Source organism: Lynx rufus, unplaced genomic scaffold (assembly GCF_022079265.1).
Source record: "Lynx rufus isolate CCGP_SWC_20201006 ecotype Redwood Valley unplaced genomic scaffold, mLynRuf1.p SCAF_36, whole genome shotgun sequence".
In the NCBI taxonomy this organism is placed as follows: Eukaryota; Metazoa; Chordata; class Mammalia; order Carnivora; family Felidae; genus Lynx; species Lynx rufus.
Genome location: NW_025814852.1, coordinates 497130 through 512375, shown reverse-complemented (window position 1 = coordinate 512375; position 15246 = coordinate 497130). Strand labels below are relative to the sequence as shown.

The 15246-nt window shown below is 61.0% G+C and overlaps 1 protein-coding gene across 13 annotated transcripts; it reads right to left on the bottom strand.

Moving 5' to 3' along the window:
- Window positions 1-4978: 4978 nt before the first annotated feature.
- On the bottom strand, window positions 4979-14528 carry NSMF (NMDA receptor synaptonuclear signaling and neuronal migration factor). 13 transcript variants are annotated; one of them, XM_047093729.1, is made up of 16 exons: window positions 14420-14528; window positions 13917-13978; window positions 12705-13211; window positions 11446-11521; window positions 10556-10561; window positions 10165-10233; window positions 9172-9224; window positions 8299-8388; window positions 7676-7800; window positions 7379-7462; window positions 7260-7293; window positions 7086-7156; window positions 6861-6940; window positions 6567-6669; window positions 6262-6337; window positions 4979-6173 (listed from the first exon to the last, which is right to left on the bottom strand). In XM_047093729.1, the coding sequence occupies exons 1-16, from the start codon at window positions 14488-14490 to the stop codon at window positions 6076-6078; spliced, it is 1605 nt and encodes a 534-aa protein (XP_046949685.1). In that variant the 5' UTR covers window positions 14491-14528; the 3' UTR covers window positions 4979-6075. The 13 variants fall into 13 exon arrangements, with proteins under 13 accessions (XP_046949685.1, XP_046949691.1, XP_046949684.1 ...); XM_047093735.1 differs by lacking the exon at window positions 8299-8388; XM_047093728.1 differs by lacking the exon at window positions 10556-10561 and having other exon boundaries at window positions 10165-10257.
- Window positions 14529-15246: the final 718 nt, after the last annotated feature.

The window sequence follows — 15246 nt, the reverse complement described above, 5'->3', positions numbered from 1 at the left end:
TATTTCCCTTTTTATTTGTCACAAGGTATTTTTTTTTTTAATTTCTCCTTTGATTTCTTCTTTGACCTATTGGTTGTTCAGTAGCATGTTGTTTAATCTCCACATATTTGTGAATTTTCCAGTTTTTTTGTGTAATTAATTTCTAGTTTCATACCATTGTGGTCGGAAAAGATGCTTGATACGATTTCAATCCTCTTCCATTTATTAAGACTTTTTTCATGACATGTGATCTGTCCTGGAGAATGTTCCATGTGCTCCTGAGAAGAGTGTGTGGTCCTTTGCTGGTGGGCTGTTCTGTGTCCATCTGTTAAGCCCATCTGGTTTAAGGTACTGTTTATAGCCCATGTTTCCTTATTGATTTTCTGTCTAGATGATCTATCCTTTGATGAAAGTGGGGTGTTAAAGTTCCCTACTATTTTTGTATTGCTGCTTATTTCTCCCTTTAGGTCTGCTAATATTTGCTTTATACATTTAGGTGCTTCTGTGTTGGGTGCATAAATATTTAGGGTTATTATATCCTCTTGTAGGACTGATTCCTTTATCATTATCACTTCTTTGTCTTTTATCACAGTTTTTGTCTTGTATTTTATAGTACATGTTTTGTTGGGTTTATACCTAAATATTTCCTTTTGGGTTATTACAGGTTGTATTACTTTTAAATTCCATATTCAATTGTTATTAATAGTAAATAGAAATACAGTTGGTTTTTGTGTGTTGATCTGTATCCTCCTACCTTGCTAACACTCACTTATTAGTTCTAAGAATTTGTGTATAGATTCCCCGGAATTTTTGACATAGACAGTTGTGTTGCCTGTTAACAGTAATAGTTTCATTTCCTCCTCTCCAATATGCATGCCTTTTATTTCCCTGTCTTGCCTTGTTGCAGTGGCTAAGATTTCTAGTTGCATATTGGGTAGGAGTTGGGAGAGTGGACATCTTTGCCTTGTTCCCAGTCTTAAGGAAAAGCATTCAGTCATTTACCATTGAGCATGGTGTTAGTTGTAGGTGTGATGTAAGTGTTACATAGATGCCCTTCTTCAGGTTGGGGAAGTTCCCTTCTAGTTTGCTAGACAAGTTTTCTTCATAAACGAATGTTGCATTTTGTCAAATGCTTTTTCCTTATCCATTAATATGTTCATGTGATTTTTCTTTAAACTCTCGACATAATGCATTACATTGGTTGACTTTCTTGAATCCTAAACCGGTTTTATAGTCTCAGAGGAAACTGTAGTTGGTTGTGGTGCATTCTTTTCTTTATATATTAGTGGATTTGATTTGCTAACATAGTCTTCATTATTTGTGGATCTTGTGTTTGCAATTTTGCCTACTAACCAAATTTTTTTGGTGATCTCCAAATCAGTACTTGCATGGTCATTCAACGGATGTGTGCAGGGCAGCAAAACACCCGAGTGCCAGACATGCATTTTCTCAGCTGAGGTTGAAGAAAGCAACCTTCTTGTTTCAGCCTTCTTGTTTCCACATCCTGGAAACTGTTTCTTTTTCAGAGCCCATGCAGTGCTGTGTTTTTGCACTTTTGTGCTTTGTCTTGGTGATTTCTGTTTAGAACGGTGCCAAAGTGCTGCTCGGTGTTGCTAAGTGCTGGGGCCTTTTCCCTGCTGGCCAATATTCCCATGGCTCTCCAGGTGCCAACCAGTTCTGGTTTGTGACATTTTGAATACTAGTCTGTGAGCCTGGGGTCTGGCCCCCATCCTGTGGACAATGCTGGGGTTTTAGCTGTGGCCTCGGTGGCTCTAGTCCCAGGTCATCCCCTTTTCTTTCACTATGTCGTCTGTTTGGCTTTGCTGTGCCTCCAGTCTGGGAGCGGGCCAGTCTGCTGCTCAGGCACGGGTTACGGTTCATTCTACATGGGCCTGGGTGCAGGGCTAGGGCCTCATAAACACCTTTCCAGGCGGTTTCCCGGTGCTTTCTTGCCCTTGCCTCCAGGCTCCCCACTGGGTCCCTCTTCCTGGCCCTGTGGCAAGCTCCTCCTGCACCAGGCCAGTGTGTCCAGCATATCCAGCCTGCGTGGCTGTCTTCCTTGAGCTTGCAGACAGACCCTGACCCTGTCTGGCTGACAGGTGCATGGGGTGGGACCAGTGGGGGCACTTCCCACAGTGGCTGACAATCTCCCCCGACCCTGGTTTCCGGAGACCACTCAACGGGAAATGCAAGTACCAATCTGTTCTCTAGGGTGCACAGACTTAGTAAAAGGAGCTGTGGGCACAAAGTGTCCCTTCTGGAAGCAGGGGGCAAATGGTGGTGCGAAATGTGAGTTTCCTTCTACGGGTGAGGGAGCATTGGAAGGTTCTGGATGAGGCAGATGTGCCCCCTATGTTGCGGCAGAGGAGTGAGGACGGAGGCTGCCTGGCCCGCCCTGCCATTTGCAGGGGCAGGTGTCAGGTCCTCTCTCCTCTGCCAGGAGTGAGCGGCCACACCTTCCTTCACAGCCTGTAGTTACACCATCTCTCTAGATGAGGAGGATCTCACCTCGCTGTGACTGGAGACACTCCCCCACCCACCCTGTTGGCTGACCATGCCCCAGTTCTGTCCTCCAGGGCCCTCGTCTGGGGCTGAGGAGTGCCAAAGGATAGCCATTCGGGATTGTGGGGGCTAGCCTGGACATGCAGGCTGGGCCACCCACACCATGTGAGTGAGCTCCAGACAGGGCAGTGTGGGGGACACGGGGCAGGCTGGGACGACTCTGCCCATGCCGATTGGAGACACGGGTGTTCAGGCCTGGCCTTCTGAGTAATTATGAAGGTGTATGTGTCACCATCAGCATTCACTTACCTACTCGCTTTATTTATTTTAATGTTTATTTATTTTGAGAGACAGAGAGAGAGAGAGAGAGAGAGAGAGCGAGCACGAGCAGGGGAGGGTCAGAGAGAGAGGGAGACACAGAATCCGAAGCAGGCTCCAGGCTCTGAGCTGTCAGCACAGAGCCCGACACGGGGCTCGAAATCACGGTCCATGAGATCGTGACCTGAGCTGAAGTCAGATGCTCAACCGACTGAGCCACCTAGGCGCCCCATAAAGTTTATTTATTCTTTTAGAGAGACAGAATGCACAGGGGAGGGGCAGAGAGAGGGGGAGAGACAGAATCCCAAGCAGGCTCTGAATTGTCGGCGCAAAGCCCCATTCAGGGCTCGAACCCATGCACTGTGAGACTGTGACCTGAGCTGAAATCAAGAGCCCCTGTCCTTTTCTTATTAATACTTAAAAACTTCTTACAGGTCGGGGCACCTGGGTAGCTCAGTCGGTTAAGCATCCGACTTGGGCTCAGGTCACGGTCTCGCGGTTCATGGGTTTGAGCCCCGCGTTAGGCTCTGTGCCGACAGCTCGCAGCCCGGAGCCTGCTTCGGATTCTGCCTCTCCCTCTCTCTCTGCCCCTCCCCTGCTTACACTCTGTCTCTCAAAAATGAATAAATGTTAAAAAAAACTTTTTTTTTTTTCTACTTTAGGGAAGAACTTCCTACATGGCAAGGCCCTAAGTTCCATCGCTGCCTCCAGTGCTGGGGCAGGTGGGTCAGCAGCACGGCCTCAGCCCCACGTCCGCTACCACCTTCCCTGCTTGTGCTTCCCTAAAACGCGTGTCCGCGTTGTACTGGGCACCTCCCCCATCTGACATCCTTCCCTCCGTGCTTCTCCGTGGCCACAGGCGAGGAACAGAAGCTCGGGAGCCAGGTGCAAGGCCGCGCGCCTCCCGCCGGCAGATGTCCCTGCCTTCCCCACCACAGCCGTCCCTAAGAGGCGTGTGGGGAGGACAACCTGCGGGAGCAGCCCGGACCTGCAGATGCAGGGCCCCGTCAGGGGCCAGGGGAGGGGCAGGGGCCCGTGACAAAGCTTCCAGCTGGTCTCGGACGAGGGCCGCGGCGGCACAGCAGACGCGCCTTCTGCGCACACGGTGGGCAGGCAGGTGGGTCATCTGGGGACGGCCAGCCTCACGGCCTGCACACGGAGGGCAAAGCCCACGGAGAGTGATTCTGGCAGCACCACGTGGACTCCAGGTGTGAGGAGTAGGGGAGACGCGCCACGGCTCAGGAACCGAGAGCACAAAGGACTCCCGACTGACCCGTGACTCTGTAGTCAGCGACCCAGTACGTGAGAGCGTGTGGACAGGCATCTGGAATCTAGTCTACGCACCTACAGCGTGTCCGTCCACGTTGGTGCCAACACCTCCGCTGCCCTCCATAGCCCTGCGTGGGAGACCGTGCACGCACCTGGAGGCTCCAGGGCCGTGTGCCCCCAGAGCTGGCACGCCCACCCCAGGAAGCGCCGCTGGGCCCCAGGTTCTCAACATCCCGGGCCGCAAGCCTCCCAGCCTCTGCCCATGCCGTCCGCCGGTGGCCTCCTGTCCCCTCCAGCCCTTGCTGGCGTGGACACACCCAGCTGGCACCTGCCGCTCCATCCCTGGGCCACAGGACCAGGAGCCACCAGGCAGCCAGGCTGGCCATAGCCACAGCCTGGCTAGGTCCAGCAGCAGCTTTGCCACTGGGGGGAAAGCAGCATTAGGCACATCTGGGGATGACAGAGAAGAAGACTGGCCAGCTGGTCCCGTGGTCACTTCTTGGCATCCTGCTGCAGCCACGCTGCTGACCACACGCGGAGAGTGGCCTGAGGGGGATGGGTGGCCCTCCGCCCAGTGCCTGGGGGTAGTGACAGAGGAGGCAGGGCACAGGAGTGTCTCTGTTTGCACCTCCTGATCCTTCTCAAACCTTTTCCAGGAGCACAGCCCCTGCCCCCCCAGCGGCCATCTCAAGAACCTTGCTTTTCTCCATTCTCCCCCTCCTCTGGCTGCCAGACCCTCTTCTGGAGTGTGCCCTTGGCAAGGAGGTCTAGCGGCCCCACCCAGCCCTGTCAGTCCAGGCAGAGGTGTGCGGGCAGCCACCACAGCAGCAACCTTGGACCAGCAGACCCAGAAGCTCCTGGGCGCGGGGAGGTAAGGGACAGGGCTGACAGAGGAGACCCAGGCGGTGGCCGCAGCAGAGGGTCAGGTTTAATGGTCACTCTAAGGGATATCGTACATCATTCAGAGCCCAGCACATGCCCTTGCCCCCTCCCTTAGCTGAGGGCACAGCCAGGTGTCCTCAGACCCAGGCTCTGCAAAGGGGTCCTGCCCCTGAGCCCCAGCTATATACAAGAGCCGGCCCCACTGGGCCCCAGCAAGGCCACAGCCCAGAGTCCACCGTCTGCTCAGCGCTGCTGCGGGGTCCAGGCACCCACTGCAGTGTGCGGCGGGGTTCTCACTCAGCGGGGCCCAGCCCCACTTGCCCCTGCCAAACCCTTTGTGCTGGGAGAAGCCTCCAGACCAAGGCTGGCAAAAGCTGAACGCACCGCGGCATCAGAGGGCCAGGCGGGTGCTGGAGGACGGGGAGCAGGCAGGGCCCGGCTCAACCCAGAGCCTCCTGAGAGAAGGGAGGTGTGTCACCTCCCCCCTGCCCCGCGGCTTCCCAGGCACCCCTGCTAGGCCAGTACGGCTGAGGTCAGAGGAAGCAGTGGGTGGCAAGAGGGAACAAGCAAAGACCATCAGGGACTCGGCCAAGGCCGCAGCCGGGCCGGGCAGCCAGGCGACACCGCCCCCACGGACGGGCCACCCTGGTGCTGGTGATCAAATACGGCAGGGCTGGGGGGCTGGGGGCAGACAAGGTCCTGAACACACACTGGGCTAGGTTGTCTACACCGTAACTGGTAACATAGCACTTAACTATTCAACTAGTAATGCTGCTTCCCTTTGAATTGTTTTGGGGGTGTGAAAATTGCACTTATTTCTATGAACCCGCTAAGAGGAGCCACCCCAGTGCTGCACCCTCTGCACGAGGCCTAGGCCCTGTCAGCGCCTGGCCGCTGAGCAACCCCTGGCCACATGGGGTGAGGCTCGTCCCGGGGCCCCGGGGGCTGTGACCTCTGGCCTGTGGTGCAGTGAGGACCAGACCCGCGGGTGGGAACCTGAGCGACATCTGAGGGTGCCCTGAAGCGGCTGTGAAGACTGGGACCGCGTGGTCCTGGGCGGCCCACAGCACGTGGCCCAGCCCCAGCCACCGGTCCAAGGAAGCAGCCAGGCGGTGGCCGTGGCCCTCACAGGACATCCTCAAAGTCCAGCAGCTTCGAGTGCTGGCGGCTCTTCCACAGGCGGTACAGCCGGAAGTCAAAGTAGGTCTCTATCATCTGCTTCCCTGGGGCCAAAGGAGAGGGTGGCTAGGCCTCAGGCCTCTACCTCCTGGACCCCGCCCCTCAGGCCGGGAGCCAGCCTGCGAAACTCACCTTGGGCCGACAGCTCCAGGGGGGACTCAAAGGTGACCCTGTAAGGGGTCATGAGGGTCCTGAGGTTCTGGAACAGCTGAAAGAGCGGGGCAGGGCCATGAGTTCAGGGTAGGGGAAGGGGGGTGGTGAACGGTGTTGGGGGGAAGCAGGAATTCTCTACCACCGACAGGGGCTCATGCATAGGTGGTTCTGGGGGGTTAAGGAAGAGAGAAAGGGAACAGAAGAAAAAGTGGGAGGTTCTGTCAAGTCTTTTACTGGATCTGGGGTCTCCAGAAAACTGGAGCAGGGCTTGGGGGTTCCTGTACCTTCTCCCCATTCGGGTTTCCCAGAATGTAGCAGCCCATGATGTGGACGACGTTCGGCTCTGGGTTCACTTTGCTCATCAGGCGGCTCAAGCGCTTCCAGAAGCTGGTGGGGGAGGGGTGGGTCACAAGTGGTCTCCAGCCCAGGCCCCCAGGTGCAAGGAGGGGCAGGCCAGAGGCCAGGGCAGGGCTCCAGAGACGGAGCATCACAGGGAGGGTCTGTGGGGATGGGCTGTGTGGGTGGACGTTGCCTCCAGCCCCTCTGCCCAGCCCCCGCGTGCAGCCCTGCCCACTCACTGGATCATGTCCTCCTCCTTCTCTACTTTGGCAAAGGTGGCCACCTTGTTCTTGAGCAGGTACAGGTGTCCTGGGCCACCCTGTAAGAAACTGCAATTGGCCGCGTGGGGCATACACAGGGCGTCCATCCACCGTCCCCATACATGCACGCACTCACACACGTCTGCACGAAGCCTGCATTCTCAATACCCCCCACCCCCACGGCAGAAAGGGACTGAGTCCTACCTGGCAGAAAATCAGCATCTTCCAGATCTTGGCCCCTTTGTGATAGATGTTCAGCTTTTTCTCTATTTCCTCTATGGAGGGAGGAGTGTGAGCACGGCCCTCCAAAGCCCCCCATGGCCCATAGGTAAGCCCCCAGACCCAGGATCAGAAGACAGGGGATTGGAGGACACATACCCAGGATGTCCTCAAAAGTCGCATGCTCGTGGTCCTGAAACAGACACGGGCCACACTCTCAGAGTCCCTCTTGGGCAGCAGTCCAACCCAGAACCAGGGGCCGGGGGAGGGTCACTCACATAGAGGATGGGGATGATGGACGGGTCATCTCTGCGGATGATAGTCGGGATGTACTCGGCTTTGGGCACCTTGGAGGAGATGAGCTGGAGACAGCACGGGGAGCTGCTCAGGGCCCAGCCACCTTGGAGCCAACGGGCAGTGGGAGGCCCCATGAGGTTGTCCCCCACTGCCAGGCAGCCTGTAGTGGCCGCATCATCTCCAGGCAGAGCCATTGGGCTCCTGGAGGAAAAGGGACCTCCCCCCTCCAGCCCAGGACAGGCTGGAATAGGAATAGCATAAAGACGGCCCGACCTCACCATGACCTTGGGGGGCACAAAGCCCTCTGTGTCACAGGCCACCGCCTCCAAGCCCTTCTCGGTCTCCCAGTCCAGATCCTCAAAGGCCTCGCCCAGGGTGCAGTGTGAGCTCTGCAGGTCACTACCTGAGGGGCAGGATGGGTCACCAGGACTGTGGACCACCTCCAGCCCCAGCCGTGGTCCACAGACACGGGTGGCAGACAGAACCCGCGATAAATGGTCCTGGAGGGCCCTCCAGGCCGGCGAGAAACCCAGGGTGGGTGACAGAGACCAACACTGGCCACCACCAGCCTGGCGAGACTGGCCGCTGCCACCAGAGCTGCTGCGCTGTTGACCTCCGTGCAAGGGTCAGCTCCAGCCAGGGCACTGCAGCCTCTCAGACCTCTAGAGTCGGTGAAGCACACACGCGCCCCCGCCCAACACTGCCGTAGCCGTTAGTTAACCCTGCCCACGAGGTCGGAGGTGCCAGGCGCCCCCGCCTCACAGATGGGTAAACTGAGGCTCAGAGAGCAGAAGCGCGGAAGCCTAGCTGCCCGGGCAGGAGGCCCGCCCTGCGGAGCGCGGGGACTGGGGGACTAGGGGAACCTCTGAGGCAGGTGGGCCGGCCTGCGCCGGGCACCTACTGTCTCGGGAGTCGTGGGAAGTGTCGGCTTTCATGGGGGTGGGGTCGCTCCAGGACCGGCTGAAGCTCCGCTCGCGCCGCTCGGCGAACGCTGCAGTGAGAGCAAAGCCGCGTCAGCGGGCGGGGGCGGGAGGGGCACAGCCTGAGGGGACTCCAGACACAAGGGACTGCAGACTTGGGAAAGCCAGGGGGAGAGTCCTCGAGCTCCTGACGGCGGGGAGGTCGGAGGACATCAGTTGGGCCACCCGGGACCGAGTCAGGTGGGGCAGGACTAGGGGGTGGTGCCTAATGACGCCAATTGGGGCGAGGGGACAAGAGTGGCGAGTGGGACCTGGGGCGGGGCGGGGCCAGAGCCAGAGGTTCTGAGGCGGGGTTAGGGGCGGAGCCTGGGCAAAGCCATCGGTTCCGCTGGGGGGGGGGGGACGGGGGGGGGCGGAGCTGGAGCCAAGTGTTCTGGGGTGGAGGTGGGGGCGGAGCCTGGGCGAGGCCAGAACCAGAGGTTCTGAGCCGGGGGCTAGGGGCGGGGCCTGAGCCAGGTGTTCTGGGGGGAGGGGCTGGGGGCGGGGCCTGGGGCGGGGCGAACGGTTCTGGGGCGAGGTCTGAGCCAGGAGGGGGGCTAGGGGCAGAGCCAGGCGTTCTGAGGTGGGGTTGCGTGCTGGACCTGAGGCGGAGCCTGAGTCAGGGAGTCCTCAGCAGGACTAGGGGCGGGGCCAGAGTCTAGGGTTTCTTGGCGGGCCTGGGGCGGTAGGAAGAAGGCCGTGGGGTTGGAATGGGGATCTGGGAACTTGGGTCTTTCCGGTGTAGCGAGCAGCCTGCGAAGCCCCAGCCGGCCAAGAGCAGCGCCACCCCCTCGCCCTCCCGCCCAGGGTCTTACTCTGGGCCTTCACCCTCCGGCTGCCGACCATGCGCAGGTGTTTGCGGAAGTTCCTGGGGAAGAAACACCGGTGGCTGGTGAGGACCGCGAAAGGGGGGTGGGAGGCGGACGGATCCCCCATGCTGCCTGCTCGCCACTCTTCCCCCAGCAGCCGGACCTGACATGGCCTGCCTTCGCCCTTTTAGGTGATAAATGCCCTCCTGGCGCCCCTACGCTCTCCCACTCACCCACCGTCCACCCAGTCCCTCTCCTGCTGACACCTTTCCAGGGCTCCCCTTTGCTGCCAGGACAGAGGCACAATGATCACGCCTTCTCTTGCGGTCACCCCCCTCTTCCCCGTCCCCGTCCCCCCCCCCTCCCCATGCAGGACCACTCCCTTGGTGGCTCCCCAGCATTCAGGCACCCACCTCCACTGCCCACCGTTAATTCCCTCTTTGGGCCCAGGCATACTCTGGACCCCATCAGCCCCCCCTCTTCCAGGTGGTCAAGGGCTCCTGCTTCCTGTGCTCTCGGGCCAGGGAAGCGCAACTGTCCGCACCGACCCCAGGTAGGTTTGGGGCCTGCAGACACTCCCTCCCCTGCCCTTCTGTCCCTGGGCCACCTCAGAGACAGGTCTTTGCCCCCAAATCTGTGCCCCGCCAGGGTCCAGTGTCCAAGATGGACAAGGTTTCTGGTCACGTCTCTGAGGTGGGGCATGGGGAGCGTAAGCTTTGCTGCTGACCCCACAGCTCTGGGGTTCAAGGGCCAGAAAGAGACACGGGTGAGCTAGCTGGCTGCAGTTCAACTGGCAATGTACCCCCAAAACACACCAAAACACAGGCCTGGGGAGCCCAGGTCACATGACCTCTCCTGCCTGCAGCGTCCCCAGAGCAGGGCCAGGCCAGTGGTCGCCACCGCCCTTCCCCCATCAGGTCTGCGAGGGCCCAGTGGGCCCAGGCCAGACCAGCACAGACAAGAGACGGACTCTGGTGGCGAGTGGCTGGCAGGCCCTACCTCTGGATTACAGACGCGGAATCATTCTCCCGTTTCCGGCGCTTCCTCTCCGCGTAGCCCCTGAACACCCTGGGAAACCACCACGAGTCAGCACTGCCCTTGGCCGCAGGTAGGTAGGAGGGACCGAGACGTGGGGACAGAAGCGTGAGCACAGGGCCTGGAGGGGCATCCAGAGCGCAGGGCCGGGCAGAAGGGTCCTGGCCTGCCTCACCCTGTCCTCGGCCCGGCTCTTGGCAGGCCCTGCTGTGGCCTTGGTGCTGGGACACAGCACTCCCTCACAGTCAAGGCCCAGGTCCCTGGCCTGTCCAAACCTATTTGGGGGTGGGGGGGTGGGGGGTCCCCCAGGGACAACCACCATGCCCTTAGGCTCAGGGTCCCGCAGAGTACTTACGAGATGCTGGAGGTGCGGCGGGAAGGGGCAGCGTAAGAAAGAAGACATAGTAAGCCACGACCCCCTCAGCTTGTAAATTCCCAGTCGTTTCCCTTCTTGTCATGGACTCCAGGGGTCCCTCACAGGCACTCCAGGCACTAGCAAGGCACTAGCAGTGCTGTGGTAAGCCCATGAAAGGGCAGTGGACACTGAGGTCACTGGCCCGTGCCACCAAGTGCTGTGACGTGGTTGGGCTCGCACAGAGGCCTGTTTCTGCTGGGCCTGGGCCTGGCAGCAAAGATGGCAGTCCCCAGCCAGCCTGAGGGCAGGGGTGGGTTCCCCAGGGTAGCACGAGGGGCGGAAGCTTCCTCAGTGTGGGGGACACTGCGGCAAAGGGTGCCTCCCGGGAAGGAACGCTATATCAGAAAACAAACCCAGATATGTGTCACAGGTAGAGAAGAGCAGGCCCCTGCAGGGGACTCCTGACTTGTGATCCCTTGAGGCTCACACAGAGTACGCAAGTAAGCTGCTGTTTGGGAAGCTGAGGTGGGGCCGTGGCCTGGAAGAACCGCCCGAGTGGTGACTACATCAGCCTCAGCCCCGGGGCCAGGTCCGCAGAGGACCATGAGGGACAGGGGAGGGCTAGGAGATAGAGGGCAGGGCAGTGGGCAAGGGAGGAGTGGGAAGGGAGGGGGCATGGGAGGGGCAGTGGAGGGTGGGAGTGGGGGGGAAGAGCGGCCAGCGCTGCCTTCCTCGAGACTGATGTCACATCTGGCAGCCCTGGTGGGACATGGGCATGTGGGGTCGCTCAGAAATAGCCACCCAGGTGGGCCCCGAGGGCAGGAGAGGGTCTGGCAGTAGTTCCTGAGCACCACCCCTCACAGCGGGCACGTATCAGGTACACGACTCACGCTTGCATAGTTGTGGTTGCTGTCTGGAAGCTGAAGAGGTTTTCCTTGGGGAACCAGGTACGGATGGGGACGTCATCTGGAAGACAAAGGAAGTGGCTAGGGTGGCCTGGGAGTTCCTAAAGCCTTTACCCCCTTCTGCCAGGGAAGGCAATGCTTCTGCCAAAGCCAGTGGAGGAAAGGCACCAGGGTCCCCTAACCCTCTCCCAGGTGGGCGGAGGCTGGCACAGGCCGTAAGGCAACATGTGCCCGCTTAGCTGTTCGAGCCAAGACAGCTCAGCGGCTTCGTGACAGTTTGTCTTTGCTTAGCTCTCCCTTTGGTGGCCTACAGTTGAAGAGCGGTCCTTTGAAAGCACAGCCTGTGTCCAGGGTGCCCAGAGAAAAGGGTTCACTTTGTTCCCCTTCGGAGAGAAGCAGGGCAGGGACGATGGTTGCAGCCTCCCTTTGTCTGCATCCTGCACACTCCACTCCCTTGGACCCTGCCAGGAGAGTGAGGCGGAGCCCTCAGGCAGCATGGAGATGGTCTTGCTGAGGGCTGCCCCCTCCAGCTCCGAGACAAGGTGGATGAAAGTCTGCTCTACCCCCCTGAGAGTTGCCCTGACCCCCACCCCAGCCCCTGAGCTGTGTTCATCAGAGGAGTGTGAGGTCATGGAGCTGAAGTGCCCACACCGCGGGCCTGTGCCCCGATGCCCAAGCAGGTTGTTGACTTGGAAGCCCAGGGGGTGTCCTGGGACGACGTGGGTGCTCAGCTAGTAAGGACTCTGCTTTTTAGAAGTGCCCTCAGATTCAAGAGGCACGGGGCTGCTCAAGTGTCCCAGAGAGGCCTCTTCTAGACATAGTAGGCCTTCAGGGCTCACCAGCCACCCACACAGCTCAACAATCCTTGGGAGGCTCCCAATGGGCTGGCCAGGCCCCAGATAGATATGTGCTTCCTGGGGTGAATGAGAACTCCATTTGCTGGGACCCAGGGCAGGGACTATTTCCCAGGATTTCCCAAAGGCAGACCCATCTTCTAATTAAGCCATGTTTTCTGCCTGCTCAATCTTTAAGATTCTCCTGCCCCCCGCCCCCCTCCTCCGGGAAGCACGCCTTGATTGATTTGGTGCTGGCAGGGCCAAAACCAACTACGAGGGCTGACATGTGGCGGGGGAGATAGCAGCAGGAGGCTACCTGCATGCCACGACCTGGGCACCCTCCACCTGTCCAAGGCTCAGCTTACCACCCTGCCCCACAGCCTGCCCATTCCTCAACGAGCCCCTCACCAGACACACGATCGACACTGTACATCCTCTCCAGCTTCTTGCGGCGGCTGGTGGCCTCCGGCAGAGGTGGCTGGTCCAGCGCAAAGGCCCGAGGGGAAGGGCTGGGACCAGGGGCCAGCTGGGCGCACCCGGGACATTCCTTGGAGCCCTGGCGGCTGCCTGCCCAGCTCTGGCAGGGCCTGCTGACGTCCTCGCGGCTGCCCCCTGGGCTGGCACGCAGGGGCTGGCTGTGGTGGTGGGGGTGCCGCTCCCGCTGCCGCCGCCCCTTCACCACAGCCAGCTCGATGGCCTCGGCCTCGGGACTGGGCAGCAGGGCAGGCTCCCCGGAGATGGTGTACACGCGGGGCTGGGGGCCCTCAGCGGTCGGTTTTCCACCGATGACCTCCTCTGAGAGACTGCCCTCATAGCGGCCGTTGGAGACGAGGGAGAGGCGGCGCTTGTTCTGGGGGGCTGGCTGCATCTCGGGGGACCCGTCGTGGCCAGAGTAGGCATCAGCCAGCAGGTGGTCTGGGAGAGAGGCAGCAGGTGAACTGAAGCCCTCCTGGCCCTGCCCCCCCTTCTCCTGGTGCCGTGAGGGCAAAGAACACCCAGCGAATGCCTGGCTCGGATGGGGGGGGGGCAGGCAGAGGCTGCCCCCCAGCCCCGGTGACCACATCCTAAGCCCCTGGTATCTCCAGAAAAGGTGTTTGCAAGCTGCGCACTCCTCTTAGAGGCTCCCACCCTCCTCCTACCTGGGCCCTGAGCTCTGGGTGTGCGTGCGTGGGGGCGACAGGCTAGACTACCTGTGGGTGACGGTGGGGGGTGGACAGGAATAAACAGGCCACCTCCCAGCCTGCCACTGCACTCGTGTGCCCAGTGCCAATTTCTCCCCTCCCCCCCACCAGCTGGCCCCCAGAGACAGCGGTGCCAGCCCTGGGGGTGCCAGGAGGCCTGTTGCCATGCCAACGGCCCAGGCTGGGTGGGTGCCATGGTGATGAGTGACTCCAAGCTCCTTCTGGGGCTCTGGGCCAGGGAGGGCAGGGGGCGTGAGGAAGCCAGCCCAGCAGAGCAGCTGCTGCCCGCTCACACCCCACAGTCTCCACAGCCTGCGGGCCGGGCCTGGGCTGCTGGAGCAGGGGACAGCAGGGGACAGCAGGGGACCCCACCTAGGTCGTGGGGGTGCGGTGGGGCTGCGAACCGACCCCGCCCCGGTACCTCTTCGAATGCCCCTACCTGCACCGTTCCGATTCTCAGGGTGACTCTGGGACAGGTACTCGCCAAATGCTCGGGCTGCTCTGAAGGGTGGACAGCGGGGTGCGCTGTCAGTGCACACAGACCACTCTGGACTCTGCTCAGATGAGAACCTGGGGTCCCCACCCCCACTCAGACCTTGGGCACCGGTAAGGGAGGGGCCGGGGTCACCCATGGCAGACAGTGCCCTCCCACCCCAGAAAGCCCAGGGCTAGCAGGTCGCAGTTCCGGGGGCCTTGGGTCCCAGTGCAACGTGGCCGGGGCCCTGGCCTGCTTTCTGTCCAGCCCCCGTCACTGTGTGTGTGTGTTGGGGGGGGGGCGGGGGGGTCGTGAGGTCGGGCATCTCAGCCGCAGCTGTCTCCGGGAGGGGAGCCGCACAAGGTGGGGGTGGGAGCGGGGGAGGGAGACTCGGCGAGAAGCCCCGCCACGGGGGAGGGGGCCGGGGGCGGGCGCTGAGCCCCGGCGGCCGGCCCCGCCGCACTCACCGCACTTTGGCCGCCACCGAGGACATGGCCTCGCTCCTCAGCGCCCTCCTCCGGGAGGCGGCGGCGCCCATGGTCGCGGCGGCGGCGGCGCATCCCCCGGCCTCAGAGCGCGCCCCGCGCCCGCCGCCTCCGCCGGGGGAGCCGCGCCACGCCGGGACTCGGGCTCGGGCCCCGCATGGCCCGCGCTGGGCCCTCCGCGAGTCCCGCCGCACCGGGAGAGCGCGGCAGGGGCCGGGGGCGGGGGCTCCGCCCACCGCGACGTCACGGACGGGGCGAGGCCAGGGGCTCCGCCCACCGCGACGTCAGGCCTGGGGGCGGCTGCCCGTGACGTCGGGGCCTGGCCGGGTCGTCAGGAGGGGACCGGGGCGGTGGCTCCGCCCACCGTGCCGGGCGAGGGGGCGGGGTTGGGACGGGGTGCGGAGAAACTGAGGCCAGCGGTCACCCGACTGCAAGGTCCTGGGCCCTCGGGTCAGGGTTCTCGGTGCCCCTCACAGGTCTGCACGGGTTGCGGACCCCAAAGTGACAGCGCCAGAGCGCTCTCTCCTTTTCTACAAAAGGACTCCCGGGCGCCGTTTAACGATCTGAGAAAGTGTGGGCGGCGTACAACCTCGGAGCGCGGCTCGTGTACTGCGTGGGAAGACGCCCGCGGGAGAGATCTGGAGGGGGCTCATTCTTGGTTCGGGGGCCCATTGGCTCCACGCCAGACCCTGGGCGCCCTGCCTGCCTGGCTAGTTGTTGCCCTGCGGTCTCAAGCCCCAGCAGAGGGGTGCCTGGGGTCCCTACATGACGACTTCACACCCAACCTGGCCTCGGGGACGTGGCCCTCA

Coding starts and splice junctions, on each gene's coding strand:
- NSMF (XM_047093725.1), bottom strand. CDS start 14,109: ATGGGTGACCCCGGCCCCTCCCTTACCGGTGCCCAAGGTCTGAGTGGG. Junction 6,338..6,566: donor GAAACCCGAATGGGGAGAAG/GTACAGGAACCC, acceptor CCGCTCTTTCAG/CTGTTCCAGAACCTCAGGAC. Junction 6,174..6,261: donor CCTGGAGCTGTCGGCCCAAG/GTGAGTTTCGCA, acceptor CTTTGGCCCCAG/GGAAGCAGATGATAGAGACC.